This window comes from Gobio gobio, assembly GCF_949357685.1.
Source record: "Gobio gobio genome assembly, chromosome: 4".
Taxonomy (NCBI): domain Eukaryota; kingdom Metazoa; phylum Chordata; class Actinopteri; order Cypriniformes; family Gobionidae; genus Gobio; species Gobio gobio.
This window is the reverse complement of record NC_137100.1, coordinates 33,220,789-33,245,293: the sequence shown is the minus strand read 5'-3', so window position 1 is coordinate 33,245,293 and position 24,505 is coordinate 33,220,789. Positions and strand designations below refer to the sequence as shown.

General features: G+C 40.7%; 1 protein-coding gene across 1 annotated transcript in view; it reads left to right on the top strand.

Annotated features, from left to right (window-relative positions):
- The window catches only part of arl15a (ADP-ribosylation factor-like 15a), a gene marked incomplete at both ends in the record, with an annotated part of 204,273 nt that overhangs the window by 49,423 nt on the left and 130,345 nt on the right, over positions 1–24,505 (top strand). Inside the window, one exon of the mRNA XM_079815133.1 lies at positions 15,962–16,106. Within this exon, the coding sequence (XP_079671259.1) occupies positions 15,962–16,106 (145 nt within the window). The remainder of the gene's footprint in view (positions 1–15,961; positions 16,107–24,505) is intronic.

The window sequence follows — 24,505 nt, the reverse complement described above, 5'->3', positions numbered from 1 at the left end:
CGTCATTAGCAACTTGCGACGACAATGTACGCCTAGAGTGGGACCCAAGGCAAGAACCCGGGTCTGAACCACATAGTTAGTGTACGAAGCCACATGGCGCGCCACTTTATTTGCCTGATGATTGGCCCTAAGTCCTCTGGCTTTGAGCCACAACTGAAACGGTCTTATGTGCAACAACCCCAAAGGGAAACCCGTGGATGCTGATGCCATGAGACCTAACACTCTTAAGTGCTGATGATCAGTAAGATCTTGGTCTAGTCTTACTTTGCTCAGGGTATACTGAATGGTCTTGATTCGAGGGGAAACCGCTGTGCCCACCTCGTGACCAAAAAACAAATAAACCCTAGATAAGTCGTTCTCTGGGCAGGAGAAAGAACACTTTTCTTGGTGTTAAATCTCAACCCTAGAGAAACTAGATGAGCTAACACACTGTCTCTGTGTTGAAGCACCATCTCATGCGATTGTGTTAATATTAGCAATCGCCTATGTAATTCAAAATGTGAATGCCCCGGAATCCCAATGGAGCCAGTAATACATCCATTCATTTCGTTTACATGCGGTTACAAGGCTAGCCGAATGGAAGACCCGAAATTGGTAAGCTTTTGCCCCCAAGAGCGAACCTCAGGAACTTCCTGTGTTGTGGCAGTCTTTATATGTGAATACATGCGTCCTACGGATCAATCGTGCCGAATCCAATCACAATGTTGATTATGTGGCACGACTAGGGTTGGGCATCATTTTGATTTGAACGATTCTGATTCCGATTCCGATTCTTAGTTTCGATTACGGTTCTTTTCGATTCTCGATTCCGATTCTTTGAGGGGTGGATTCACAATATGTCACAGGCTCATTTCACAGAGGAAAATTTTATTTTAATTCAATAATGAGTTTTAGTTTTGGGACTTTCTCCGCTGGCATTTTCACTTGCTTTGCTGCAAAGGTGAATGGAGTTTCACACCGAGTCCTGGTTTAACAACAGCATTAGCAGTCATATTAGGACTGCTACTAGCGTCGGCAATTTGCGTATAGCTACATTTATCTACGAGGGGGAAAAATAATTTCAGTAACGTTGTTGTTCACCACAATTCGCAATTTGGTCAAGGGCTTTGTTATTACACTACAATCACTTACCTGATTATGACGAGGTGGGATAATGTTAGTTCACATTGAAATGAAAATAAAGCCATCTTTTACTCATCCAGCTGTTGTTCAAATGCGCGTGTTCCTGTGTGTGCGCACTCCAAGCCGCAGTAGCCTCGTGCAATATTGTCATGACAACCGGTACACAATATTCACTTAAGGAGGTTATATTATTAGTATTATTTCTTATCATATACGTTATAGAAAAGACGAGAATCGCGTTTTTTTCTATTGAGCATGATTTCTCAAAATGGTGCGTGTGTGTGCATGCGTGCGTGTGTGTGTGTGTGTGTGTGCTTATCCTGGGTGCAATGACGAGTGCGAGTTATTATAGTAGGCATGAGCGCCGGCGGCTGCTGACAGCTCATAGTGTACACAGAGGAGTGCGCTCAGAATAACGGCCGAGCTCAGTGTTTTGACTGAATAATACGGTTTCTTTCTCGCAAAACCTTATAGTGTGCCCCCTGAACACTTTCCATATGGCGCGCGTCTCCCTGTATCGTTGCGTGATACATTTGTTTATTTTTTGTAATGTTTTAGCTGATCGCCATTCACTGCCATAATAGGAAGGAGCGCGTGCAGGAACAGTATTTTAAATGTCATAGGACATAGGGCACTGGGACAACATCAGGGTAAGTAAAAGAAGGCTTTATTTTCATTTCAGGATGAACTATCCCTTTAATAACGTTGGTTAGCGCAGGGTTGCCCGAGGAGGACAGACCTGCGCAGCATTTCAAACACGCTACACTCGTTAATTTATACACCACATATTTGTAGTGCATCCTCCCGTGCAAGAAATAAGTTTGTCATATGTGTTGCACTGTGCCGACCCAGGCTTTTTTTAAAAAGTAAAATAAAGCCACACTTTTGAGCGCCGCTTACCGTGCTCCATGGCTGCAACAGAACAAACGGGCGCGGCAAGCACTTCCGAAAACTTTTGGAACCGATGATCGGAATCGAAAACAAAATTTCTAAACGATTCCAATGGCATCGTTATTTTTTAAACGGTTCCAAGTTGGAACCGGTTCTCGATGCCCAACCCTACCTATGTGACCATGTATTTGTAAGTAAACACAGTAATTTATGTCTTATGCTGCGTTCACACCAAACGCGAATAGAGCGTCCAAATCGTGTCTACCGCATCTAGTTTGACGCGTGAACATTTTTAATCCATTCGCGTGTCCACAGTGAATTGGACGCACGTATAAATTGAGCGTTTAAAGCTAAATATATGCGCGTTCAAGGCGCTCCAGAAGAAATATGTCAAAAAACACCCCTGCCTCTTTTCATTTTCATAAAAAATATATATTAAACATTAATAGTCACACAAATGTGGTCTAGGCAACTCCTACATTATCTTCACTGCATGTATATTTAAATATTCTTAAAAAGTAAAGTTATGAAACTTCTCTTTGCCCTCAGTCAAAACGATTTGGCAGACAGCAAATTATAGATTCATGACACCAAAGATCGCCGTTAGATCCACCCAAGACGAACCACTACAGGACATCAGAGCCAGCAGCAAACGTCAGAAGGACTAGCAGAGGAAAGGCTGCTGTCTGAGTGCCCGGTGATCGCCTGGATCTCACAACTCCAAAAACACAAGATGATTTTTTTTAAATAGGCGCTCTCTTTATAAATAAAAATAAAAAGCTTTAAACAACTACATTCTCACCTGAAAAAGTCTTAAAACTACATTTTGTGACACAATAGTAATATTTATTTTTTTTTTTTTATATATTTTTAAAAAAAATTTAAATTGACCCGGAGGTAAAACCACTCCATCCGTGCCGTCTCTGGTGATTCGGGGTGGGCAGCAGTTTCCAGTGAAATGTTAGAAGTTCTGTGTTTAAATCCTGCTATCATCCAGGACATAGAACATCTAACATCCCCTCAACAGGAAGTGTTAAAATTGTCACTCTCAGAGTCTGGCAGCGTGGAACTTCTGCCAGGCTTTATTGCATGGGTGTTAAGCACAGTAAAATTAGTAAACTAATTTATTTGTCGTCCTCCGTGTTTGAACAGTGTGGTCTCCACTTCCGTGAAGGCTGAGTTGGCGCTCGTACTGTCACAAGCGACAGCAGTTACTTCCTGGTCCCCAGTAGGTTGGGGAGTGTGATCTTAGATCTTTGAGTCTTAAACCGTGAAGCAGTTAAAGTACTCAAGGTCAAGATGTAACAGTGAAGGGGGTCGTGCCTAGGGTTGGGCATCGAGAACCGGTTCCAACTTGGAACCGTTTAAAAAATAACGATGCCATTGGAATCGTTTAGAAATTTTGTTTTCGATTCCGATCATCGGTTCCAAACGCGCAAGTTTTCGGAAGTGCTTGCCGCGCCCGTTTGTTCTGTTGCAGCCATGGAGCACGGTAAGCGGCGCTCAAAAGTGTGGCTTTATTTTACTTTTTAAAAAAAGCCTGGGTCGGCACAGTGCAACACATATGACAAACTTATTTCTTGCACGGGAGGATGCACTACAAATATGTGGTGTATAAATTAACGAGTGTAGCGTGTTTGAAATGCTGCGCAGGTCTGTCCTCCTCGGGCAACCCTGCGCTAACCAACGTTATTAAAGGGATAGTTCATCCTGAAATGAAAATAAAGCCTTCTTTTACTTACCCTGATGTTGTCCCAGTGCCCTATGTCCTATGACATTTAAAATACTGTTCATGCACGCGCTCCTTCCTATTATGGCAGTGAATGGCGATCAGCTAAAACATTACAAAAAATAAACAAATGTATCACGCAACGATACAGGGAGACGCGCGCCATATGGAAAGTGTTCAGGGGGCACACTATAAGGTTTTGCGAGAAAGAAACCGTATTATTCAGTCAAAACACTGAGCTCGGCCGTTATTCTGAGCGCACTCCTCTGTGTACACTATGAGCTGTCAGCAGCCGCTGGCGCTCATGCCTACTATGATAACTCGCACTCGTCATTGCACCCAGGATAAGCACACACACACACACACACACGCACGCACGCACACACGCACACACGCACACACACACGCACCATTTTGAGAAATCATGCTCAATATAAAAAAACGCGATTCTCGTCTTTTCTATAATGTATATGATAAGAAATAATACTAATAATATAACCTCCTTAAGTGAATATTGTGTACCGGTTGTCATGACAATATTGCACGAGGCTACTGCGGCTTGGAGTGCGCACACACAGGAACACGCGCATTTGAACAACAGCTGGATGAGTAAAAGATGGCTTTATTTTCATTTCAATGTGAACTAACATTATCCCACCTCGTCATAATCAGGTAAGTGATTGTAGTGTAATAACAAAGCCCTTGACCAAATTGCGAATTGTGGTGAACAACAACGTTACTGAAATTATTTTTCCCCCTCGTAGATAAATGTAGCTATACGCAAATTGCCGATGCTAGTAGCAGTCCTAATATGACTGCTAATGCTGTTGTTAAACCGGGACTCGGTGTGAAACTCCATTCACCTTTGCAGCAAAGCAAGTGAAAATGCCAGCGGAGAAAGTCCCAAAACTAAAACTCATTATTGAATTAAAATAAAATTTTCCTCTGTGAAATGAGCCTGTGACATATTGTGAATCCACCCCTCAAAGAATCGGAATCGAGAATCGAAAAGAACCGTAATCGAAACTAAGAATCGGAATCGGAATCAGAATCGTTCAAATCAAAACGATGCCCAACCCTACACATAGGTATGTATATTCAACAGTTCAAGCCCATTTAGTGTCAAAAAGCACTAAGTTCTGTTCTCACATGCTCTATAAGCAGTGGCTTCATGCCGCGCGTCTCTCAGACAGCGCTGAGAAACAGTCAGAGAACACGTGCATATACCGAAATTAGTTGTCTTTCACTGCTTGTTGCGCTTCAATGGATTAAAATAATCTGTTTTTAACCCGCAATGCTTAAAAAACGCATAAAACGATAAGCTTTCGTGACTGCGTAGCAGTCCAAAATCTCTACCGGTTGACACATTTTTACCGGTTAATCGTGTCTACTGGTATATTGCCCACCCCTATTCTGAAGTCATACACTACCTTTGTTTGAAGAATAGTCAAATATTTTTCTTATTCACTGATAATCCTCCCCTCCAGTGAACTGTTAACTAGTGTGACCAAGTCACCGAGTTAAACCTCGTCAGCTGAATCAGTTTGATTCATGAACAAATGATTCAGAATAGTTTTGTGAATCAGAGTTGAAATACAAAAGAAGAGAGGGACTCAAGCATTGTTACTTCTCTCATTAATGCGACAAGGAGAGCTAGAGTGGATGTCAGTGAATCTTGACTTAAATTTTGGTCCGTTCCTCATTAAATGGACAACTTTTTGTACTGGTTGTTTTATTTTATGCATTCTTCAAAACTTCTCCTTTTGTGTTACACAGAGTTTCAAGTGACATTAAGGTGAGAAAATAATGACGTAATTTACATTTTAAAGTGAACTATTCTTTACATTCTTAGTTCACGTTACTGTTTCTACATCAGTGTGTATATCAAGGCAACTTCCAATCGATTCTGTACATGGTGATTTCTTGAAAAACGCCTTAATAGAAATGAACCATATACCGTGTATTTAAAGGTGAGCTGGGCAATGTACCCATCACAATTGCAAAGACCCACTTTGATCAGTGTGTGAACTCTGCCGCTTGCCTCTTATTGCTTTATCCAGATGGTCCTGGTGGGGGAACAAAAAGTTCCCCTTGCCATAGGATCTCTCAATAGGCCGTCTAGACCAGCCTGAGCCCAGACAGATACAGCCTCCCATCAAATTAGCGTTTGTCAGATTTATGGTAATGGTCCGCAACAGCCTTCCCGTCGGTGACATCAAGATTTACAGCTGCGTACAATTCCCCCCACCCCCCAGTCCTTTCTGGGGGTTTGTCACCTCCCCACACATTGGCCTTATGCAGACTTTGGGGGCGACAGCCCAAAGAAATGGCCCATTAAAGAGAGCTTTCTGGTGAAGCTGAGCCACCCAAGGTAGGTCAGAACAATGGCTGCACAGGGTTTGATAATCCCCTGTGATGAGGCTGAAGTGTTTGTGGTGCATGTGGAGCGCAGCTGGGGGGGGTGGGGGGGGGAGGCTGTCGTGGGCCATGACAGTAGAGACTACCGCTCCATTGTCTAGGGTTTCTCCTATTTTGGATAAAGGGCCACAGGGGCTAAGTTGAGGGCTTGAAGGGGAACTGAAGACGCCCATGTATGTATGTTACTTGGGTTCTTTCATGTGGCCAGCCACAAGTAACCTGATATCAACATCAACAAGAGGATCACCTACTGAGAAATATTTTGCCTGTCCTCACTCCAAATGTTTTCCAGGGCTGTTTTTAACTTCTGTCGGAAGATTTGTGTTAGGAAAAGGCTTGACGCGACATATGGTTTATATGACAATGTTTATTATAGAAATCATCCAGGTCCATTTTTGTTGTTTTTTTTTGTTGTTGTTATTGATTGGGGTGATTATGTAACACATGTCATTTTACTGTATTATGTTCTTGCTTTAAAGTATGCTTTTGTTTAGGAACTGCATAATAAAAAGTACACTAAGATTGAGCAAAAAAGTCAGAGTAGCATTGCAAATTGAACGAATAATTTTTATTAAGGAGAGAAAATGGATCAGGACACTGTGGACTCGCAGTTTCATGAAGCATAAAGCCTTAGTATGTGATGGAAACTACATACATGCCTTGGCTTATCATTATCTTTACAACTTTGAGAAAGCATTGCTGCATCTTTAAAGGTCCCATGACATGAAAATGTCACTTTTTAATGTTTTTTTTTAACATTAATATGAGTTCCCCTAGCCTCTCTATGGCCCCCCAGTGGCTAGAAATGGAGATGGGTGTAAACCAAGCCCTGGGTATTATGCTCTGCCTTTGAAAAAATTAAAGCTCAGATGGGCCAATCTGGAATATTCCCTGTATGTCATCATACGGGGAAAGGTTACCTCCCCTTTCTCTGCTTTGCCCGTCCAGACAGTGTTTTTAGGGGCCAAGCACCGAAGGTGTGGAGGCACCTATTGAAATCGTTAGATTTCTTATTATTCCGCCATTGGAGTCTATGACAGCCCATAGAACATGGAATTTGGTACACTGATAGAGGTCAGTACCAATAGTAACCACACCAAATTTGGAGTCTCTAACTCATTCCCTCTAGCACCACCACCTGTCCAAAGTTTCACTCATATTTATAACCGTGCTAACAAATTTGACATAGCGGTTGCGAAAATACACGTAAGGCTATATCTCCGCAACACTTTATCATATTCAAACCAAACTTGGCACATGTCATCACAAACATGACCTGAGGCAACATGCTGCGTTTTGGCGCAGTGCCACCTACTGGTCCAGAGATACAAACAATGGCTATTTTTGCTTATAAATTCTGAACCGTTAGTCCATAGTCATAAAAGTTGTATCCTTAGATTCGGGGCATCATGCCACGTCAACTGATATCCAATTTCACCATATCGGCCACTTTGAATTATGTGCTAAAATGCTGTATTTTATGAACACATGAATGGATTGTTATGAAACTAGGTATGGATCATCAGCACAATGCCATGAAGGAGCCCGAGAAGTTTCAAAACAGTGCCACTAAGTGGATAAATTATTTTCCCAAATGCTTATAACTTTGGGTGTGCTTGACTTCTTTTCATGGGAGTAACTTTTTTTTGTCTCCTGAATCCTTGCCGAGTCCAACCATACCAGACTTGCCAGGTTTCGGCGTATGGTTTGTCCAGCGTGATAATTTAGCGCTTAAAAAACATTAGCTGATATCTTCGAAACTGCTAGTCCGATCGAGACGAAACCAGCGTCAGAAGTTTGGAAACATAGGTCGATAGCTATATATTAATGCCCTAATGTTAAAATATTGATAGTAAGGGGTAATAAAATCCAATCAAAGTCTGGTGTCAGTCATTTTGTAAGTTTTTTTTTCATATACATGTCTATAACTCCAAAACATATAGATATTTTCACCAAAATTGACACACGCATGTATGGGCTCACTCCGAGGACACATAAAAAAATGGTGGGATTGTGCCTCTTGGTGGCGCTATAATAGAACAAAACATGAAATTCCCATAGACTACAATGCATTTTTCAGCCTTTTTGCCTAAAATCATCTTAAAATGTTTAATTGCTCATTGCTGCAGTTGATCTGACACTCCCAGCCATTTTGGGATGTCTTCTTTGGGCTTGGCCCCGCTAATGGCTGCTTGCAGCTATATTTTTAAATTTAATTCAGTCGCAATGTCAGCACAGGCTTTACAAACAGACTTTTACGATATGGATTCGACAGCACCGCCACAAACAGTGAGTAACAGTGTTCATTAAAGCCTGATCTGTGGTCAGTGATTTCTGATGTGTAGCTAATTATTCAAGTTCACACAGACTTTCTTTGTGAATCAATAAACGATCAACTTCACATTGTTTCTCTTAGCATGAAATCTGTTATTTAATTGTGATTAAACTACAGAGTGATCAAAGAACACCATCTTTACAATGGCTGAAGCTGTCAATCACACGTTGCGAGTACACTTGCCCAAACTGCCGTTATAATGAATGACACTGTTATGCTGCACAACAAAGCTCTTACTGTATTCATATCGATATTGTGTTTGTTGTTAGTTGTGGTGGAAGCATTTTGTGAGAGAAATAGCGCTGCAATGACGATATCACTGCATTCACGCGAGCAACAGACTGTCTGTCTACTCAATGCTCATCACTGCAGCCCATCATGTGATGGGAAAAGATTTAATAATAATGCTATAATCAACACTTTCACAATTCGTTAATCTCGACAGCTGTAATAGTAAAAAAAAGTAGTAAGTGTATTGGAGAGGGGTTCCACATGTAATATGCATTTCAAATGCAAATGTGTCAGCCAATCACAACAGTGGGCGTTTTCACTGAAGTCTCACAGCAGACACGCCCCTTCAAACAGAGCATTCAAGCCAGAGGGCTAATATCAGGATAGAAAAATGCCTTTTATTTTTTAAATGATGACATTTTATGATGTAAAAATCATACTAACAATATAAGTACACCTCAGGAAACATTATAAAATAAAAATAAAAAATCCACATCATGAGACCTTTAACCTTTCATGTCGGTGAGGTATGCAATTCAGAACATATCCTTAATGAGGTAAAATATGGTCAGTTTGTAATGGATAACAGCAGGGCTTGTCAGAGCCAAGTACATACAGTGGTAGCTAGGGGGAGTTGTAGCCCTACATAGTGAACATTAGAGAAGTGGCTCTTGAAGTGTGGAAGATCTTTAGTGGCACAGGTTGCAAGTATGAAAACATATATTATAGGATAAACACGTTGCAAAGTACTACGAAATACATTGTCAACAGCAATTATGAATAATTGCACTGATAGAAAAATGTGCAAAAATTTATTTTTGTGTGGGCAACAGCTTGTCACTGGGGCATTACTCTTAAAGGGGCAACTTTGCACCCCATCTACCCCTAAATGGTTCACGTCACCTTAAGGTACTACTATGCACCTTATTTAAGGTTCAAAGTTGTCCCTTTAAGGTTACTGCCTAAGTGACAAACAGTTATACCCCTAAAAATACAAATTTTTGCACTTTTATTCATGAAAGTGTAACAGCTTCTTCATGGTAGATTATTCGTCATTCAGACAATTCATTGGGAGAATAGATTTCTGAGGAAAGTAAGTGTTAAATTTTTGCCTATAAATGCGTCAATAAGTTTTCAACCTCCCAATGTAGAACAACTTTCAGGAAGTAGGAAAGCTGATTGTTTTCATACTTTTAATACATTAGAATCTGTAATATGGGAAAAATGTTCAGTTTTTAATTATAGCAGCACAGTGAACTTGATACTCTTTGAGTTTCAAAAGTAGTAGCCCTCCAGATTTATCCAATAGACACTGCAGTAAACAGCCTTTGGTTGGTATGGAGACAGCAAGGTATGGTGTGGACACAACAGTCTCATTGGCAATTATTTTTCGCCTTCCTCCATACGTGGCGCGCCACTATACTGGCACAAACCCGTCCTCCACCACGGTCCGTATAACCGCTCCCCCCACCTCCGTCCCTACGCTTGCCAACTCTCCGTAAGCCACAAACATCAACATGAAGAGTAAAGAGATGAATGAAGGTACCCCCCCCCCCCCCCCCATCACCCCAGACGGCCACGGACTCTCACTATGAGCTGGAGTGTAGTCAGAGCCGTGTTATGACTGGTGTGTGTTACATTGCTGCTCCATCTGGACATTCATATTAAGCGCTGTCAATTCAAAGGTCACCTCTGAGCCCTGCAGACAAGTGTTGCTAGCGGGTGTCTGGGCAGGGAAGGGTTGTCGGCTGGGATGATAGTGAGGTCTGTTTGGGAATGCCAGGCTCAGACTGGTCTGCCTGGGTCTGTGTCTGCGTCTGGTGTTGCTCCCGACTGCCCCTCCCCCCCTCGCATGCTCATTGGCCCTTACTGTAGTCTGTTTTGGACACAATAAAAACAAACCTGACTGACCCCAAAACGCACTGAAAATGCATCAACGCTGTAATTGAAACATAAACATAATCTGCAGTTATGCATAGCTTCTACTGCATTAAATCTATTTGTGCACTTTTTGCAGTCTGAGAGACCCCAAGATCCTTGTAATGACTGCTTTACATTAATACTTTGACTTTTTATGATCTTATCAGAATTGGTTATAAATCCAATTTTAACCTGATAAGTAAAGTATTACTTTTGTTTGTGATCCAGATATGAATCAGGAATCAATGCAATAGCCTAACTGTTACTTGCTAAGATTTTCTAATTCCTGCCTGTTTCATTTTAAAAAGGCATGTTAAAATACGAAGGAAAAATAAGAATAATTGTGTTATTTGTACACACAAATCACTGGGGTCTCTTTTATGGAACCCTGTTACCAAGTAAAATATAAAAGTGGTAATTGTGACAGTTTGAAAATAAGAACAACAAAACTGCAACTTAATTTATATTTGAATTATATTTTTTTACTATTTTTTTAAAAAAATGCATTAACATGCATTAGTGACAAACTGTCACAAATAAGAAACATAGAAAGAATTTAGAGATATATAGAGTCACAAAGAAAGTCAATTATGTGATATAAGGTCACAATTACGAGAAATAGTCACAAATACAACTATAAAAGATTAGAAAATTAGACCAGAATTAGTCAAATTTGAGATATAAAGTCACCCTTATGACAAATAGTCACAATTATCTTTTACTCTAAAGTGAAAACAAGCTTCCATATTCTTGGACCCAGGCAGTGAGTCTCCACACATCATGAGGGTTGTTATTTTTGTTGATTTTTAGTTACCTTGTTATTCGACTCCATATTGCATTTAGCAAATTTTTCTCAACAAGGCAGCTTTTGGATGGCATTGTCAACGCATCTGAGTGATATATGATGTCCTGAAGTGAGTGTGTGGACCTGTGCAAATTTTACTGCAATATTTTCCACTCTGCAGTGCTATTTTTATCAGATGTTGTTCATTATGGACTTGTCTTGGCATGACCTAAAGCTGCTTGGCTCTTTGCTGTGATCGATTATAGCTAGGCATTTTTATATTTGTTGGTCATTGCTGGCACAATTTTGTTCTAATAATTTTCCAATGTGCCATTAAATCTAGAGCAGGTTACTCCACACCCTAAATTAATAGCAAGATGGAATACGCTGATCAGGCAAAGAGGGGCTGGCTTCAGCGTGCCATCTATTGAATGCGGGGAGATGATCTATGTCTTCACTTCCAGAGACACACCCTCGCGATCAGTGAAAGATGAACCTGATGCATGTGGCTTTGGAAAGGAGATGCATGTAGGCTCAGGTTTGTGCTGAATTCAGTACCGCAGCCCAAATGACATTCTCCATTCATATTTCACTATTTACTGACATTCTCATCATTAACAAACAAGTCAGATGCATTTCATTCATTGCAGAACTCACAATGATAGGAAATGTGAACCTTGTATGGTTTACATTTGTGCTGTAATCGATAGCTTTATGTAAGGAAGATTAGGGATGCATTTATATAGAAATTCTGCGTGATACTGATGAGAAGATCGTTTTTTTCCCATTATGGACGATACTGAAAAAGCCTGATATTGAAATTCTATATTGTTTTGTAATTCAGAATTTAAAAATGGTAATTGCTACAAGTGAATTTAGGCATTTCATTATAGTGTATATTATGTAAAAATAGATGTTCATATTAAGATTTGCTGCATAATAATATATAATAAATGTATATAAATGTAAACACAAGAGAAATCCAATACAAGCTGATATGTATCCAAAAAATAAAAAGTTTGTTTCTAACATCGGCCAGTAACCAATATATTACTGATTTATTGTGCATCCTTAGACAAGAGCAAAATTTAAGTTATTTTCTAATAATCTTGCCCTTTGTTGCAGCTCTTAAATCAACATTGGTTATTAAATGAATAACAATATTTGTAATGTTATTGTTATCCAACATGTTGTTTGAAAAAAATCTATGTGAAGATGGATTCCATGGTCAAAATAACTGTACTGTTTTGTCATGATATGAGGGTAAGTAAATAACAGAATTGCCATTTTTAGAGATACAGGAATGCAGCAATCCTTTGAGGTGCCTAAGTGTCACTGTCAAAGCCATGGCGATGGGCAATGCTTAGAGGTGCAGTTGGGGAAAACAGGATGGCATCGCTGCCTGACGCTCCAATGGCAGACGTCTGCTCTGTCTCCACACTCTCAGAGGGCAAACGAGTGAAATGTGAGCCCTGTCTGTCTACGTGGTGCTTCCCTCGCTCTCGCCCCCTCATTTATTGGCTCTAAAAATACAAAGCTGTTATTTAAAATAGAGCAGACAAGTGAGCAACGGCTGGCCATCGCATGTCCGGGGGACAGACGGACCCTCAGGCCCCCCTCCCCACCCAGCCAACAGTATCTCTATACAGTATGTGTCTGTAAGGATTAAGTCTTTCGCCAATAACCCCGCCAAGTGATCACTGTTGTCATTGCCGAGTGCAAAGCGTGTTACTTTTCTCATGATGGAAGTCAGACGACTGTTTTTCTTTATAGGACGGAGCAGACAGGGTCCCCTTCACTCAGCCGAGGGGTCCATTCAGGAAAAGTTGGCAGGCGGGGAGTTGTTTTTGCAGTAGCGTATTGTTCAGTGTTGCTTCCATAAGGGCTGAAGATTCAATATATTGTGGCAATACTGAGTGGATTTGGCCCAGCTGTGTTCTCCTGTCTGCCGTGCTGGAGGATTCTAGCGCCGTTGTATCTTTGTTATTTGTGCCAGGACCTGGATCTCTGCCAGGCCTTTTAATTACATCAGCCGTTTGATGTCTTGACATCTTTTTTTTTAAATGGAAAGCTGGGTGGGATAAGGGGGCCTGAGAGAATTTTTTTTGCGTACCTTTTAGCGAAACATTTCATCTGAAAATGCGCCTCAGCCATGTCTCAGCTGTTGTCAGGCTGGAATATTTATACCTTTTAACATCTTCATTTACATAAAAAGCAGTTAATCAGCTTTTACAACTGCCCCAACATCGGTGAGGTAACGTCTCGTAGCTCTCGAACAGTTAAACGTATCAAGTATGAATGACTAGAGCCAAAAGAATCAATCAAGAGTTAGCATTTCTCAACATATAGAATCCTTTTTGGCAGCCTTAGTTTCAACCTGCCTTACTGGCACGAGAAAAATCCTGACCAAACAGTTGTTTGAAATGCGACTTCTCGGACACCTGGGAAATCTTTTATTTTCCTCTACTGCGACAACATGAGGCACTGAAGTGTGTGGCCCTGTGCTCCTGTGGGCCGTGGGGTCAAAGCTCCAGGACGTGCCTTTAGCAACTGATGTAAATTTATCATCCCATCTGAGCACTGTAAGTGAAGGTGGGGTGAATAGGGTAAATTCATCAGCCTCTTACAGAACCAGATGTCCAGGTTGCTGTGTGACAAAGCAGAAGCATGTGCGGCGACCGACTATGTAGGACGGCCTCTCTGTGGCAGTTCCTGTGAAGAAGGGCCTGTGAAAGCAATTTAGGCTTTTACTGATGGAAGAACACCATAGCAAATGACACATTTGTTTGCCTACAAGCCTTTCCATGTAAGGATTCAGGAAGAATTACATAATACATGAGTGAGCTGTAATAATAGAAGACAGGTCTCTGTGGCAGAACTTGGATGTTTTGGCCAACAACACTTTTGCTGTTACACAAACTCATACAGTGAAACAAATTTATTTTCAAATATAATTGAAAAGTATTCCAAAATAGACAAAAAATATTGCTCTTACATTTTTTTTATATTATTGTGCATGAATATAATTTTTTATTTATATTATATTTTGTTATATATTTTTTATATACTTTCTATCTAAACATATCTATATAGTCCAATATATATTTTAAATGTATTTTAAGATTGGAAATGTATTTTCTTGTCCCTTGATGTACATTTTGGCATTTGGAGGTTTAAAAGAAATATATATTAAAATTCCACACTGCTTACATCTTATATTTATCATATATTTTGTCCTGATATAATTTTGCCCTTGTTGGAATTCAGAACATTTGTATTCACATTCCAAGTGAACATTCTTCTGAAGAAATATTTATCTATTTAAAAAGAAACTGCTCTTCATAAAGAGACTATAATGCGTATGTTTCCATGTGGAATGAAATAATCCAGAGGTCAAGGCCAGAATCAAGTCCTGCCTAGCCTAGGCTAGTTCTGTCCTGCTAATGAAAGATATCTCTTTTTAGTTCTGTATACTGATCTCTCCACACCGGCTTTAACCGTCCCATTCACAGTTCACACTGCATTTGCCTCCTAATGTCTCCCAGCAGGCCTCCAGTCAGAGACAGTGATTCATAAATTGACAGGTTTGTCTGCTTCCATGAGGACACAAGCTTTCAAAATCCTGCCTCTCTCTCTTTTCCACACCCTCCCCCTTAAACAGACACAGACTGCGTTAGACTGTCTTGTAACAATCTATTTTGCATGTTTGGGCAAGCAAATTTTACAATAAAGCCTGCCCTTCTGTCAAGCAATAGGAAAGGAGGTCTCAGCCACATTAGTTCAGGAGTGCCAGTAATTCATCTAGTATGTTTACATGCATGATTTTACACCAGTTATGCTTAATCTCCACACAACCTAAACATCTTAAACATTATTCTTTTATCGGATAAATGTAATAAATGGTTTAAGCAAATCCCAATTGGCCATTTGAGATTTTTGCCTATAACCCCAATTTCGCTCCATATTTAAACATCCTTTCTGCCATTCTAGTGGCTTATTCAATGTGTATACTGTATATTCACTTTTTGTTTACTTCGTATTTTAATGTGCATTTCATATACAAAGATTGAAAATCTGGGTATGGGACAAGAGTAAAATGATCAAATAAAAAAATTATATATATAAAAAAAAGTAGCAAAAATAAATAGTGAAATGTAATGTCATCTTCATATAACTAAAGGTTAACATTTTTTAAATCGGTTAGTTTTAACAAAATTAAAGGAACCCCGGGAAACACAGTCACTGACAAAGCAACAGCTGTGTTGTAAATTTCATGTCCGTTTTATCAATGAAGTCAGTTCTGGAGGTCCCCTCCAGATGTGTTGCTTTCAAATCACCGCATTAGTTCATCTCTCTCTGGTACTTCATTAGCATTTGTCAGCTCATACTCCTCAGTTTATTTTCAGACTGTCTTTTTTTTGGCAAACATACGCTTAAATTGCTCATTTTAGCCTTATCAGGATGCTAGTGAAAAGTGCACCACTCATAGTCACTAACCATGTTTGTCTTTTCTCTGTTTTTGTATTATTAGTGTCTCCAGAAATTGTGCTGTAAGGCCCCCCCTCCGCCTAGAACGGAGTATGATGTAGTGTGCATTGGACTGAGCGGTGCCGGCAAGACCAGTCTGCTATCTCGCTTGTGCAATGAGATCAGTGATGGCACGATACCAACCACAGGTAATATAACATTTCTCTGCAGCTTTGTACTGCAGCATTTTTTTTTACCAACAAAACATGCTTTTTAATGGGATAAAAATTAGTGGAAAAAAATCACATATTTAGCCGCAAGACATAAAAAGACTATACAAGTAATACAAACCTCAGCTCCTGAGGCTCGATTCCAACAAATCGACTCAGCACACTATGCTAAATCGTTTAAACCTCCACACTTGTACTCGGTACATATATCATATCTTCGACACTATGCTTTTTCAATGCTCTGAAACGTCTGCAAAATCTCTTCATTGTCACCATGTGTGCTTCAGACTCTGTGACCACTGAAATATGTTTAACGTTAATGCTGCAGGTTACCTCAGAGCCTCCCTTTGAACGCTAAGCTACTTTAGAAAGAGCACACTTGCGGAGGAGCTCTTTGTGTGTATGTATGTCTGTTTTTGAGAACATCTGGGTTGTGTCACACAGACTTTCTTCCTTGTGAAAAGACTGTTGAGTTCATTAGAGCTCTTGGCGACAGGCTGGTGTATTCATGAATATCTTCACCTCTCGAGATGGACGACATCATTTCTGTTTTTACCAACAACACAAATGGTTCTTTTCACAAGAGAAGACACAATTGTGTCAGGCTTTCTTCGGCACGTCTTAACAGTCGAAGTGTGATGTATACAGCGCGCTAGACGGTACACAAACCCAGAATTTGCATCCAGTGATGATCGCCCTTTGTCTTTGGAGCGAACACCTGTCTCTGTCTAGTGAAGCAGTAACTACAATAGTGAAGTGTTATTTGGCAGCTCTCGTGGAAATATGGTTATGGTTAGATTAAGTTGTCAGAGCCACTAGTCTGCACTAGCAGATCTACATGTAGCTTCTCACCTGTTGATAGTGTATTTACTATCATCTGCTGAGCATTTGATAAAACTTAGCTTTAAATGAATGTGGGCTTCGGAGGTTCAGTTTCACATGTTTTTAGTTGCGTTAATCAGAAATAAGGGGGCAGCCATATGGTAATAATTTTTTATTATCAATGTTGAAAACAGTTTTTGATGCTTAACATTTGATACAAAAAATTATACCAAACATTTGTGGTAAGCTTCAAATACTTTTTGATTAAAATTAATATTCTTTTATTCATCAAGGATTACAGTAAAGACATTTATTATATATTATATATTTTATAAATAAAATTATTTACATCTAATAAATGCTTTAATAAATTGTATAAATACATTTAATAAATGCAAATAAATACTGTTCATTGAGCTTTCTATTCATCAAAGAAAAAAGTATCATCATTTACACAAAAATGTTAAGGAGCACAATTGTTTTCAACATTGGTGATAATAATAATAACAATAAAAAAGTTTAATAATAAATGTTTGAGCATCAAATCAGCATATTAGAATGATTTCTGAAGGATCATGTGACACTGAAGACTGGAGTACTGATGCTGAAAATTCAGCTTTGCCATCACAGGAATAAATTACATTTTAACCCTCTGAACCCTAAGGGTATTTTGTGGCCCTGAAGAAGTTTGACATGCTCTGAAATTTGTGTTTTTTTCAGTTGCTTTTAAGGGCTCATGAACTGGCTTTTTAGATTTTTTTATACTGTTGTCTGAGGTCAACTTATGCCGTTCGCTGGGTTTTTACAAATTCAAAAACCTCATAATGAATAAGTAATAGGCTATTTTCTGCCTTGGTTTTGAGGCTCTCTGAAAAACCCTCGGTCTTGAGGGACTTGGAAGTATTGGATAAGATTTGCATATTTAATGAGTCCGAGTCTGATCACGAATGCAATACTAACACATAAAAAAAAACATGTTTTACTCACATAAGTGTGTTGCACCGTTCCTGTCGGATCCAATATAGAAGGCACAGCATTGTGTTTTAATCTCAATATGTCTGCAAATCCAGTCTCGACCTGTATCTTGTTTACAAGCGATTCTGCGGTGTAATGAAGTGAACAAACATGCAATGTCTCACGCACATGAGCTGGAACCGGCATGTTTATTGCTCGGTAGCGACCCGTTTAGCTCCACGAGTCGGTGGGCGGGCTTGAGGCGGTGCTTCTGTTCTTTTAAGACGTCAGTGGTCGACATATTTTGAGATCTCTCGTTTTCTGGGCCTGGTGTCAATAAAAGCTTTTCTTTGACTAACAAGGATGTTTTCAGCTCTGAAACTTACAGTATATTATTATATATTGATGAACTTTTATATATCAAAGGCTCAAAGGAAAGTTGATTTCTCTATTCATCACCCCTTTAAAGCATATTAATGGCTAAAGTCTGATTACACTGTATTCAGCACAAACAGGGCTACAGTAATATGTGAGCAACATGTACATAAAAGTTTGTAGCTTTGAGAAAATAATGTTTATGCATAGTTTTTGAAAAAAACTCAAATTTAAATCTCTTAAATCAGGCCATATAACACACAGTAAACATTTTGTTCACAAGGCTTTTCAGAACTGGATGTTGTTGCCTAAAGTTTTTTCTTCAAAACACTGTGAAAACCATTTTGATCACTCATTCATACAAAACAATATACAGTAGTCATTTAACTTTTATAAGACATTTATTGTCAGAATGGCTGTATGAGGGGAGGGTGTGGATCATCATGAATAATGCTGTGATTCACATCTGAGGCGTCAACGACTCCTCCCCTGAATATCAATGAGGAATGTGACATAGGGAACTATAGAGATTGAATGTGAGGAGACTTAATGATTGAATGTATTGTTTGCTTATTCACAAAATCGCGTTTAATTTTAAAGTAATCTGACATTTTCTTTACATAAAGACTTTAGACATTTACATTTATGCATTTGGCAGACGCTTTTATCCAAAGTGCCCTTATTACAGGGACAATCCCCCGGGAGCAACATGGAATAAAGTGCCACACTGGCACACTCAAGGACACACTGGTGGTGACCGCTGGGATCGAACCAGCAACCTTCTGCGTATCAGTTCCATGGTTTAACTCACTGGACCACCATCTCACATTGGTCCAGTGGGAAAAGTACAGTACCGTTCAAAAGTTATAGATCTATATACAACCCCAAATCAGAAAAAGTTGGGACAGTATGGAAAATAAAAAAAAGAAGTGATTTCTATTTTTACTAAATTTACTTTGACTTGTATTTCATTGCAGACAATATGAACACAAAATATTTCATGTTTTGTCTGGTCAACTTCATGTCATTTGTAAATATGTATCCTTTCCTGTCATTCAGACCTGCAACACATTTAAAAAAAAGTTGGGACAGGAGCAATTTAGGGCTAGTAATGAGGTAAAATGGTTAAATAATGATGTGATTTGAAACAGGTGATGTCAACAGGTGATTGTAATTATGATTTGGTACAAAAGCAGCATCCAAGAAAGGTCTAATCCTTTAGGAGCAAAGATGGGCCGAGGATCGCCAGTTTGCCAACAAATACGTGAGAAAAATATTGAAATGTTTAAAAACAATGTTCCTCAAAGAAAGCTAGGAAGAGATTTGGATATTTCACATTCAACAGTGCATAACATAATTAAAAGATTCAAGGAATCTGGAGGAATTTCAGTGCGTAAAGAACAAGGGCGCAAGCCTAAGCTGAACAACCGTGATCTCCGATCCCTCAGGCTGCACTGCATCAAGAATCGTCATTCATCTATAAGCGATATCACCACATGGGCTCAGGACTACTTTGGCAAACCTTTGTCAAGTACCAAAATACGTAGTTACATCCACAAATGCCAGTTAAAACTGTACTGTGCCAAAATGAAGCCCTATGTTAACAGTGTCCAGAAGCGCCATCGACTTCTCTGGGCTCGGAGGCATCTGGGATGGACCATCACACAGTGGAAACATGTACTGTGGTCAGATAAATCAGTATTTGAAGTATTTTTTGGGAGGAATGGACGCCGTGTGCTCCGGACCAAAGAAGAAAAGGATCATCCAGACTGTTACCAGCAACAAGTCCAAAAGCCAGGGTCTGTCATGGTATGGGGTTGTGTCAGTGCCCTTGGCAAAGGTAACTTGCACTTCTGTGAAGGCACCATTATTGCTGAAAAGTACATAGAGATTTTGGAGCATATGCTGCCTTCAAGAAGACATCTTTTCCAGGGATGTCCATGCATATTTCAACAAGACAATGCAAAACCACATTCTGCATTTTATCCAAAATAGTAAAAAAAGTAATATTGTGAAATTTTTTTAACAATTTACAATAAATGTTTTCAATGTGAATACATGGTAAAGTTTAATTTATTCCTGTGATGCAATGCTGAATTTTCAGCATCATTACTCCAGTCTTCAATGTCACATGATCCTTCAGAAATCATTCTAATAGGAATGATCACCTATCAAGAACGCTGCTGTTCCGTTTGCAGAATCACCGGACTTGTGTCCTCAAGTCCTCGGGAGTTCATTCTCCTGAGTCGAACTTGGCAAGTCTGAACTACCAAGGACACAAGTCCGAACTTTGCGTATTTGGTTTTGAGAATTAAGTCTGAGCATTAAGTGACAGCAGCATAATAAACCACTCTCTGCTCTTGACTGAACAACTTTTGTTACTTTTTAAAAAGGATTCATCTATATTGAAATTATAAAGTGAAGACTATGCAGTGTAATTTTACATTTGATTGAATTCAATTTCTGTTAGTTCTGTTAACCCTCGTGTTATGTTGAGGGTAAATTTTTGAGTTGACTGAAATGTCGGTTAACCTATGTTTTTTGTTTCTTGACATTTTGTGACTTTCTAATTTGGGGTCATAATTATGCATGCAAAGTTTCAACATATTGATGTATTTTGACATATACACACAAAATTACTATTACATGTGTGATGTTCGCAGGTCAAATTGACATATTTTAATATTCTAAGGCAGTTGTACAGACCCAAACTACACATTTTTTGGTTAGATTTTGTAATGTTGGTTTTAACTACCCTTGTGAATGTAAAAATGACCTTTTTCCCACTTATTTTAAAGGGGTACTTCAGCGCTGGGAAGATGAATGTGTATTTAAACTGGGTCATTTATGTAGGAGAAATGTGAAATTATTTTTGAATTTGGTGCCTTCTAGACTGAGAAAAGACAGAAAATGTTGCATGTGGATGTAAGACAACAACTCCCAGAATGCACTTGCCGAACGAGGCCACTCCCAATCCACAGCTACTGGTTACATCTCTTACCCACCGCGGCTCCACCCCACCGTCGTTTTGATTTTCATAGTAATAATAATTTAGTTCAGTTTGAGTATAGACACTACAATTAAAAACTGAACGTGTCTTTTCAATAAAGTGTGAGTGAGCCGAACGAAAGTCAGCAGGAGTCAGATTTCATTCATTTCATTCATTTCATTTCATACCATCAGAGCTGAGGTAAGCGCGGCATTCATTCACAGCGCATGTCCAGTATGGCTCGTTTTCAGATTGCATATGGAAGCTAAACTTTCATAGGAATTCATTGTAAAGTTGAAACACTTACTTTTCTCTGCATCGCTCCGTTATGGATGCCCGAGGCCGAGCCGAGCACATTTACATTCTGTGAGTGAGATCCCACCCCTGTGGGCGGGTTGAAAACATGCGGAACAGCTCCTACTACTGGCTGTAGTCTTTAGGCTCTGGCCAAAAAATCCTCTGATGATGCAAAATGACGATATTTGCATCATCTGAGGATTTTTTCCGGAAATAAATTGCATAATTCTCTCGTCTCAGGGGAACATGAGGGGGGGAAGTACGATAATTCGAATATACTACCGGGTTTCTACTGATACAAAGCTTAATGCTAAATCACCTAAGTAACCCTTTAAATACTGAAAAATATTTTTTTCTGCCACAGATGATAAAAATTAGCTATCATTTCTTTTTTCAAGCTATCTGAAATACTATCTAACCTACTGTCACAGAGCAAGACACACCACACCCTCTCTGCAGCCATCAGTATCAGATCCACCCACTCATTCACAATCACCGGAATTCTGATCACCAGCACCTGCACTCACTCATCAGTTCCCCTTCATAAGCCAACATCTCCCTACATTCCTTGTCTGGTCTCGTCTATGGACACTACAGACTCACACTCTGCTCACCTTAGTGAGTTACGTTCCTGTTCCCTGTTCCCTGTTCCTGTTCCTGATCCGTCGTCTGTCCACTTGAGTTCCCGTCTTCCAGTCACCTGCACGCCAGTATCCTCGCTGACCAGCCAGCCCTCCTGTTCACCTGCAGCGAGAAATAGAACTGTGGTCACCAGATAAGCCTGATTTACTCCAATATCCATTTACCTACTCACCTCTCTGATTCCCGCTCCACTCTTACTGCATTTGATAAAGCTTTGTTGAGCTTACCATCCTCTGTCGTCTTCTGTTTATGACTGTTTATGATCAATCCCTCCTTCTAGCATCTTCTTCATCTGCTGCCTCTGCCCTGCCAGTCCCATGGCCCGACGAGCAGCCTACATGTATAAGGCGGAGGATTGCAAACGGGTTCATTCTGCAATGTTCTCTCTACTTTGAGATGCAATCTTATCTCTTCTCCAGTGATCGAGCCAGGTCTAATACTTGCATATTCGCATTGTCGACCGATTTTTCAAAAGCCTGCAAGCTCATTCCCCTCAAGGGTCTTCCCACAGCCTTTGAGGCAGCTGAAGCACTCTTTCAGCACGTCTTCCGCCATTTCGGTCTACCTGAAGACATTGAATCTGACCGAGGTCTGCAATTTATCTCCAGAGTCTGGCAAGCATTTTTCAAGCTCCTAGGAGTCACCATCAGTCTATCATTCGGTTATCATCCTCAAACCAATGGCCAGAGGAGAGGGTGTGGGACTCAGCACACGTCCAACTCCAGCAGGTGGTGCGGAGACACAAAGCTCAGGCAGATGTCCGACGCTCGGAAGCTCATCTGTATTTTTCAGGACAGAAGGTGTGGCTTTCGACCCGGGATATCCGTCTTCGCCTGCCCTGTCAGAAGCTGAGTCCCCGCTACATAGGTCCTTTCACCGCGCAGAGGCAGCTCAACAACATCTCAACCTGCCACCACAGTATCGTATCTCACCACCTTTTCATGTATCACTACTCAAGCCCTTCACTGAACCTCTGTCTCCCCACACAGGATCTGGTGCTGATGAGGTACCTCCTCCAGAGCTCGCTGAGGAGTGGTACGGCCCAGAAGAGCAATCCAGGGTGAATCGCAACGGCATACTCGATCCCACACTTCTGACCCAGTTCCATCAAGAACATCTGGATCGCCCTGCTCCCAGAGGTAGAGGTCGTCCCCGTCGTTGTCTTTGGCTGTCAGAAGCCGCCCGTGGAGGAGGGGGTACTGTCACGGAGCAAGACACGCCCTCTCTCCAGCCATCAGTACCAGATCCACCCACTCGTTCACAATAACCGGAACAATAACTTGTTCTGATCACCAGCACCTACACTCACTCATCAGTTCCTATTCATAAGCCACCATCTCCCTTCACTGCTTGTCTGGTCTTGTCTACGGACACTACAGACTCACACTCTGCTCAGCTGAGTTACCTACCTATTCCTGATCTGTCGTCTGTCTCCTGTCACCTGCACGCCAGTATCCTTGCTGAACAGCCTGCCATCCTGTTCACCTGCAATGAGAAATAGAATTGTGGTCACTAGATTCTGATTTAGGGTTATGAACATGCATACAAAGTTTCAACATACCGATGTGTTGTGAAATGTGCATACAGAAATGGTATACAATCTTCAATCTTGCTATATATTGTGACGTTATGCACTTCCCAGAGAAGCAGACAGGAGACTAGAATCTGGTATTCAAACACCCAACGGGCTGTGTTTTATTTCCTGAACGTGTACAACCTAAAACACAGGTATCAGGAGGTGTCTTAACTTTCCAAAAACAACAAAACGCCAGAGAGATCGAGACTAACTCCTCGCCGCCACTCAACTCACTCTTTATAAGCGTTCCGCCCCCCTTCTCTATTTCCCTCCCGGACACCTCCCCCCAACAGCACGTGAATCAAGTAAGCCTATCTATAATGGAGAATAAACAGCGTCAGCGCCACACTGCCCCCTCCTCAGGTTTCCTCGTCCTCGAGGAAAGGTGAACTCCATGAAACGCTGGGGTACCCGAAGTGCCTCTCTGGGCCGGAGCCGTGATCCAGTCTTCGCTCTTGGAGTCTGCTGCAGGTCACTGGCAGGTAGCCTATGCCTTAAAGGGGTAGTCGGCCGGTATTCAACATCCGGACTGACATGACGGCCTCCTCTACGATGTCTTCTGTCAGTCGAATGATGACCAGGGCTCATGGTATGATCTTCAAGTGCCCCCAACCCAGACCGACCCAGAAGAACCCCAGATCCTCCCGGCGCTGCGTGTTCAGCTCCTCCGGGAGTATCCAGAGTGCCCCCAGGAGCCTGGGTCAAAGAGTCACCCTCTTCACA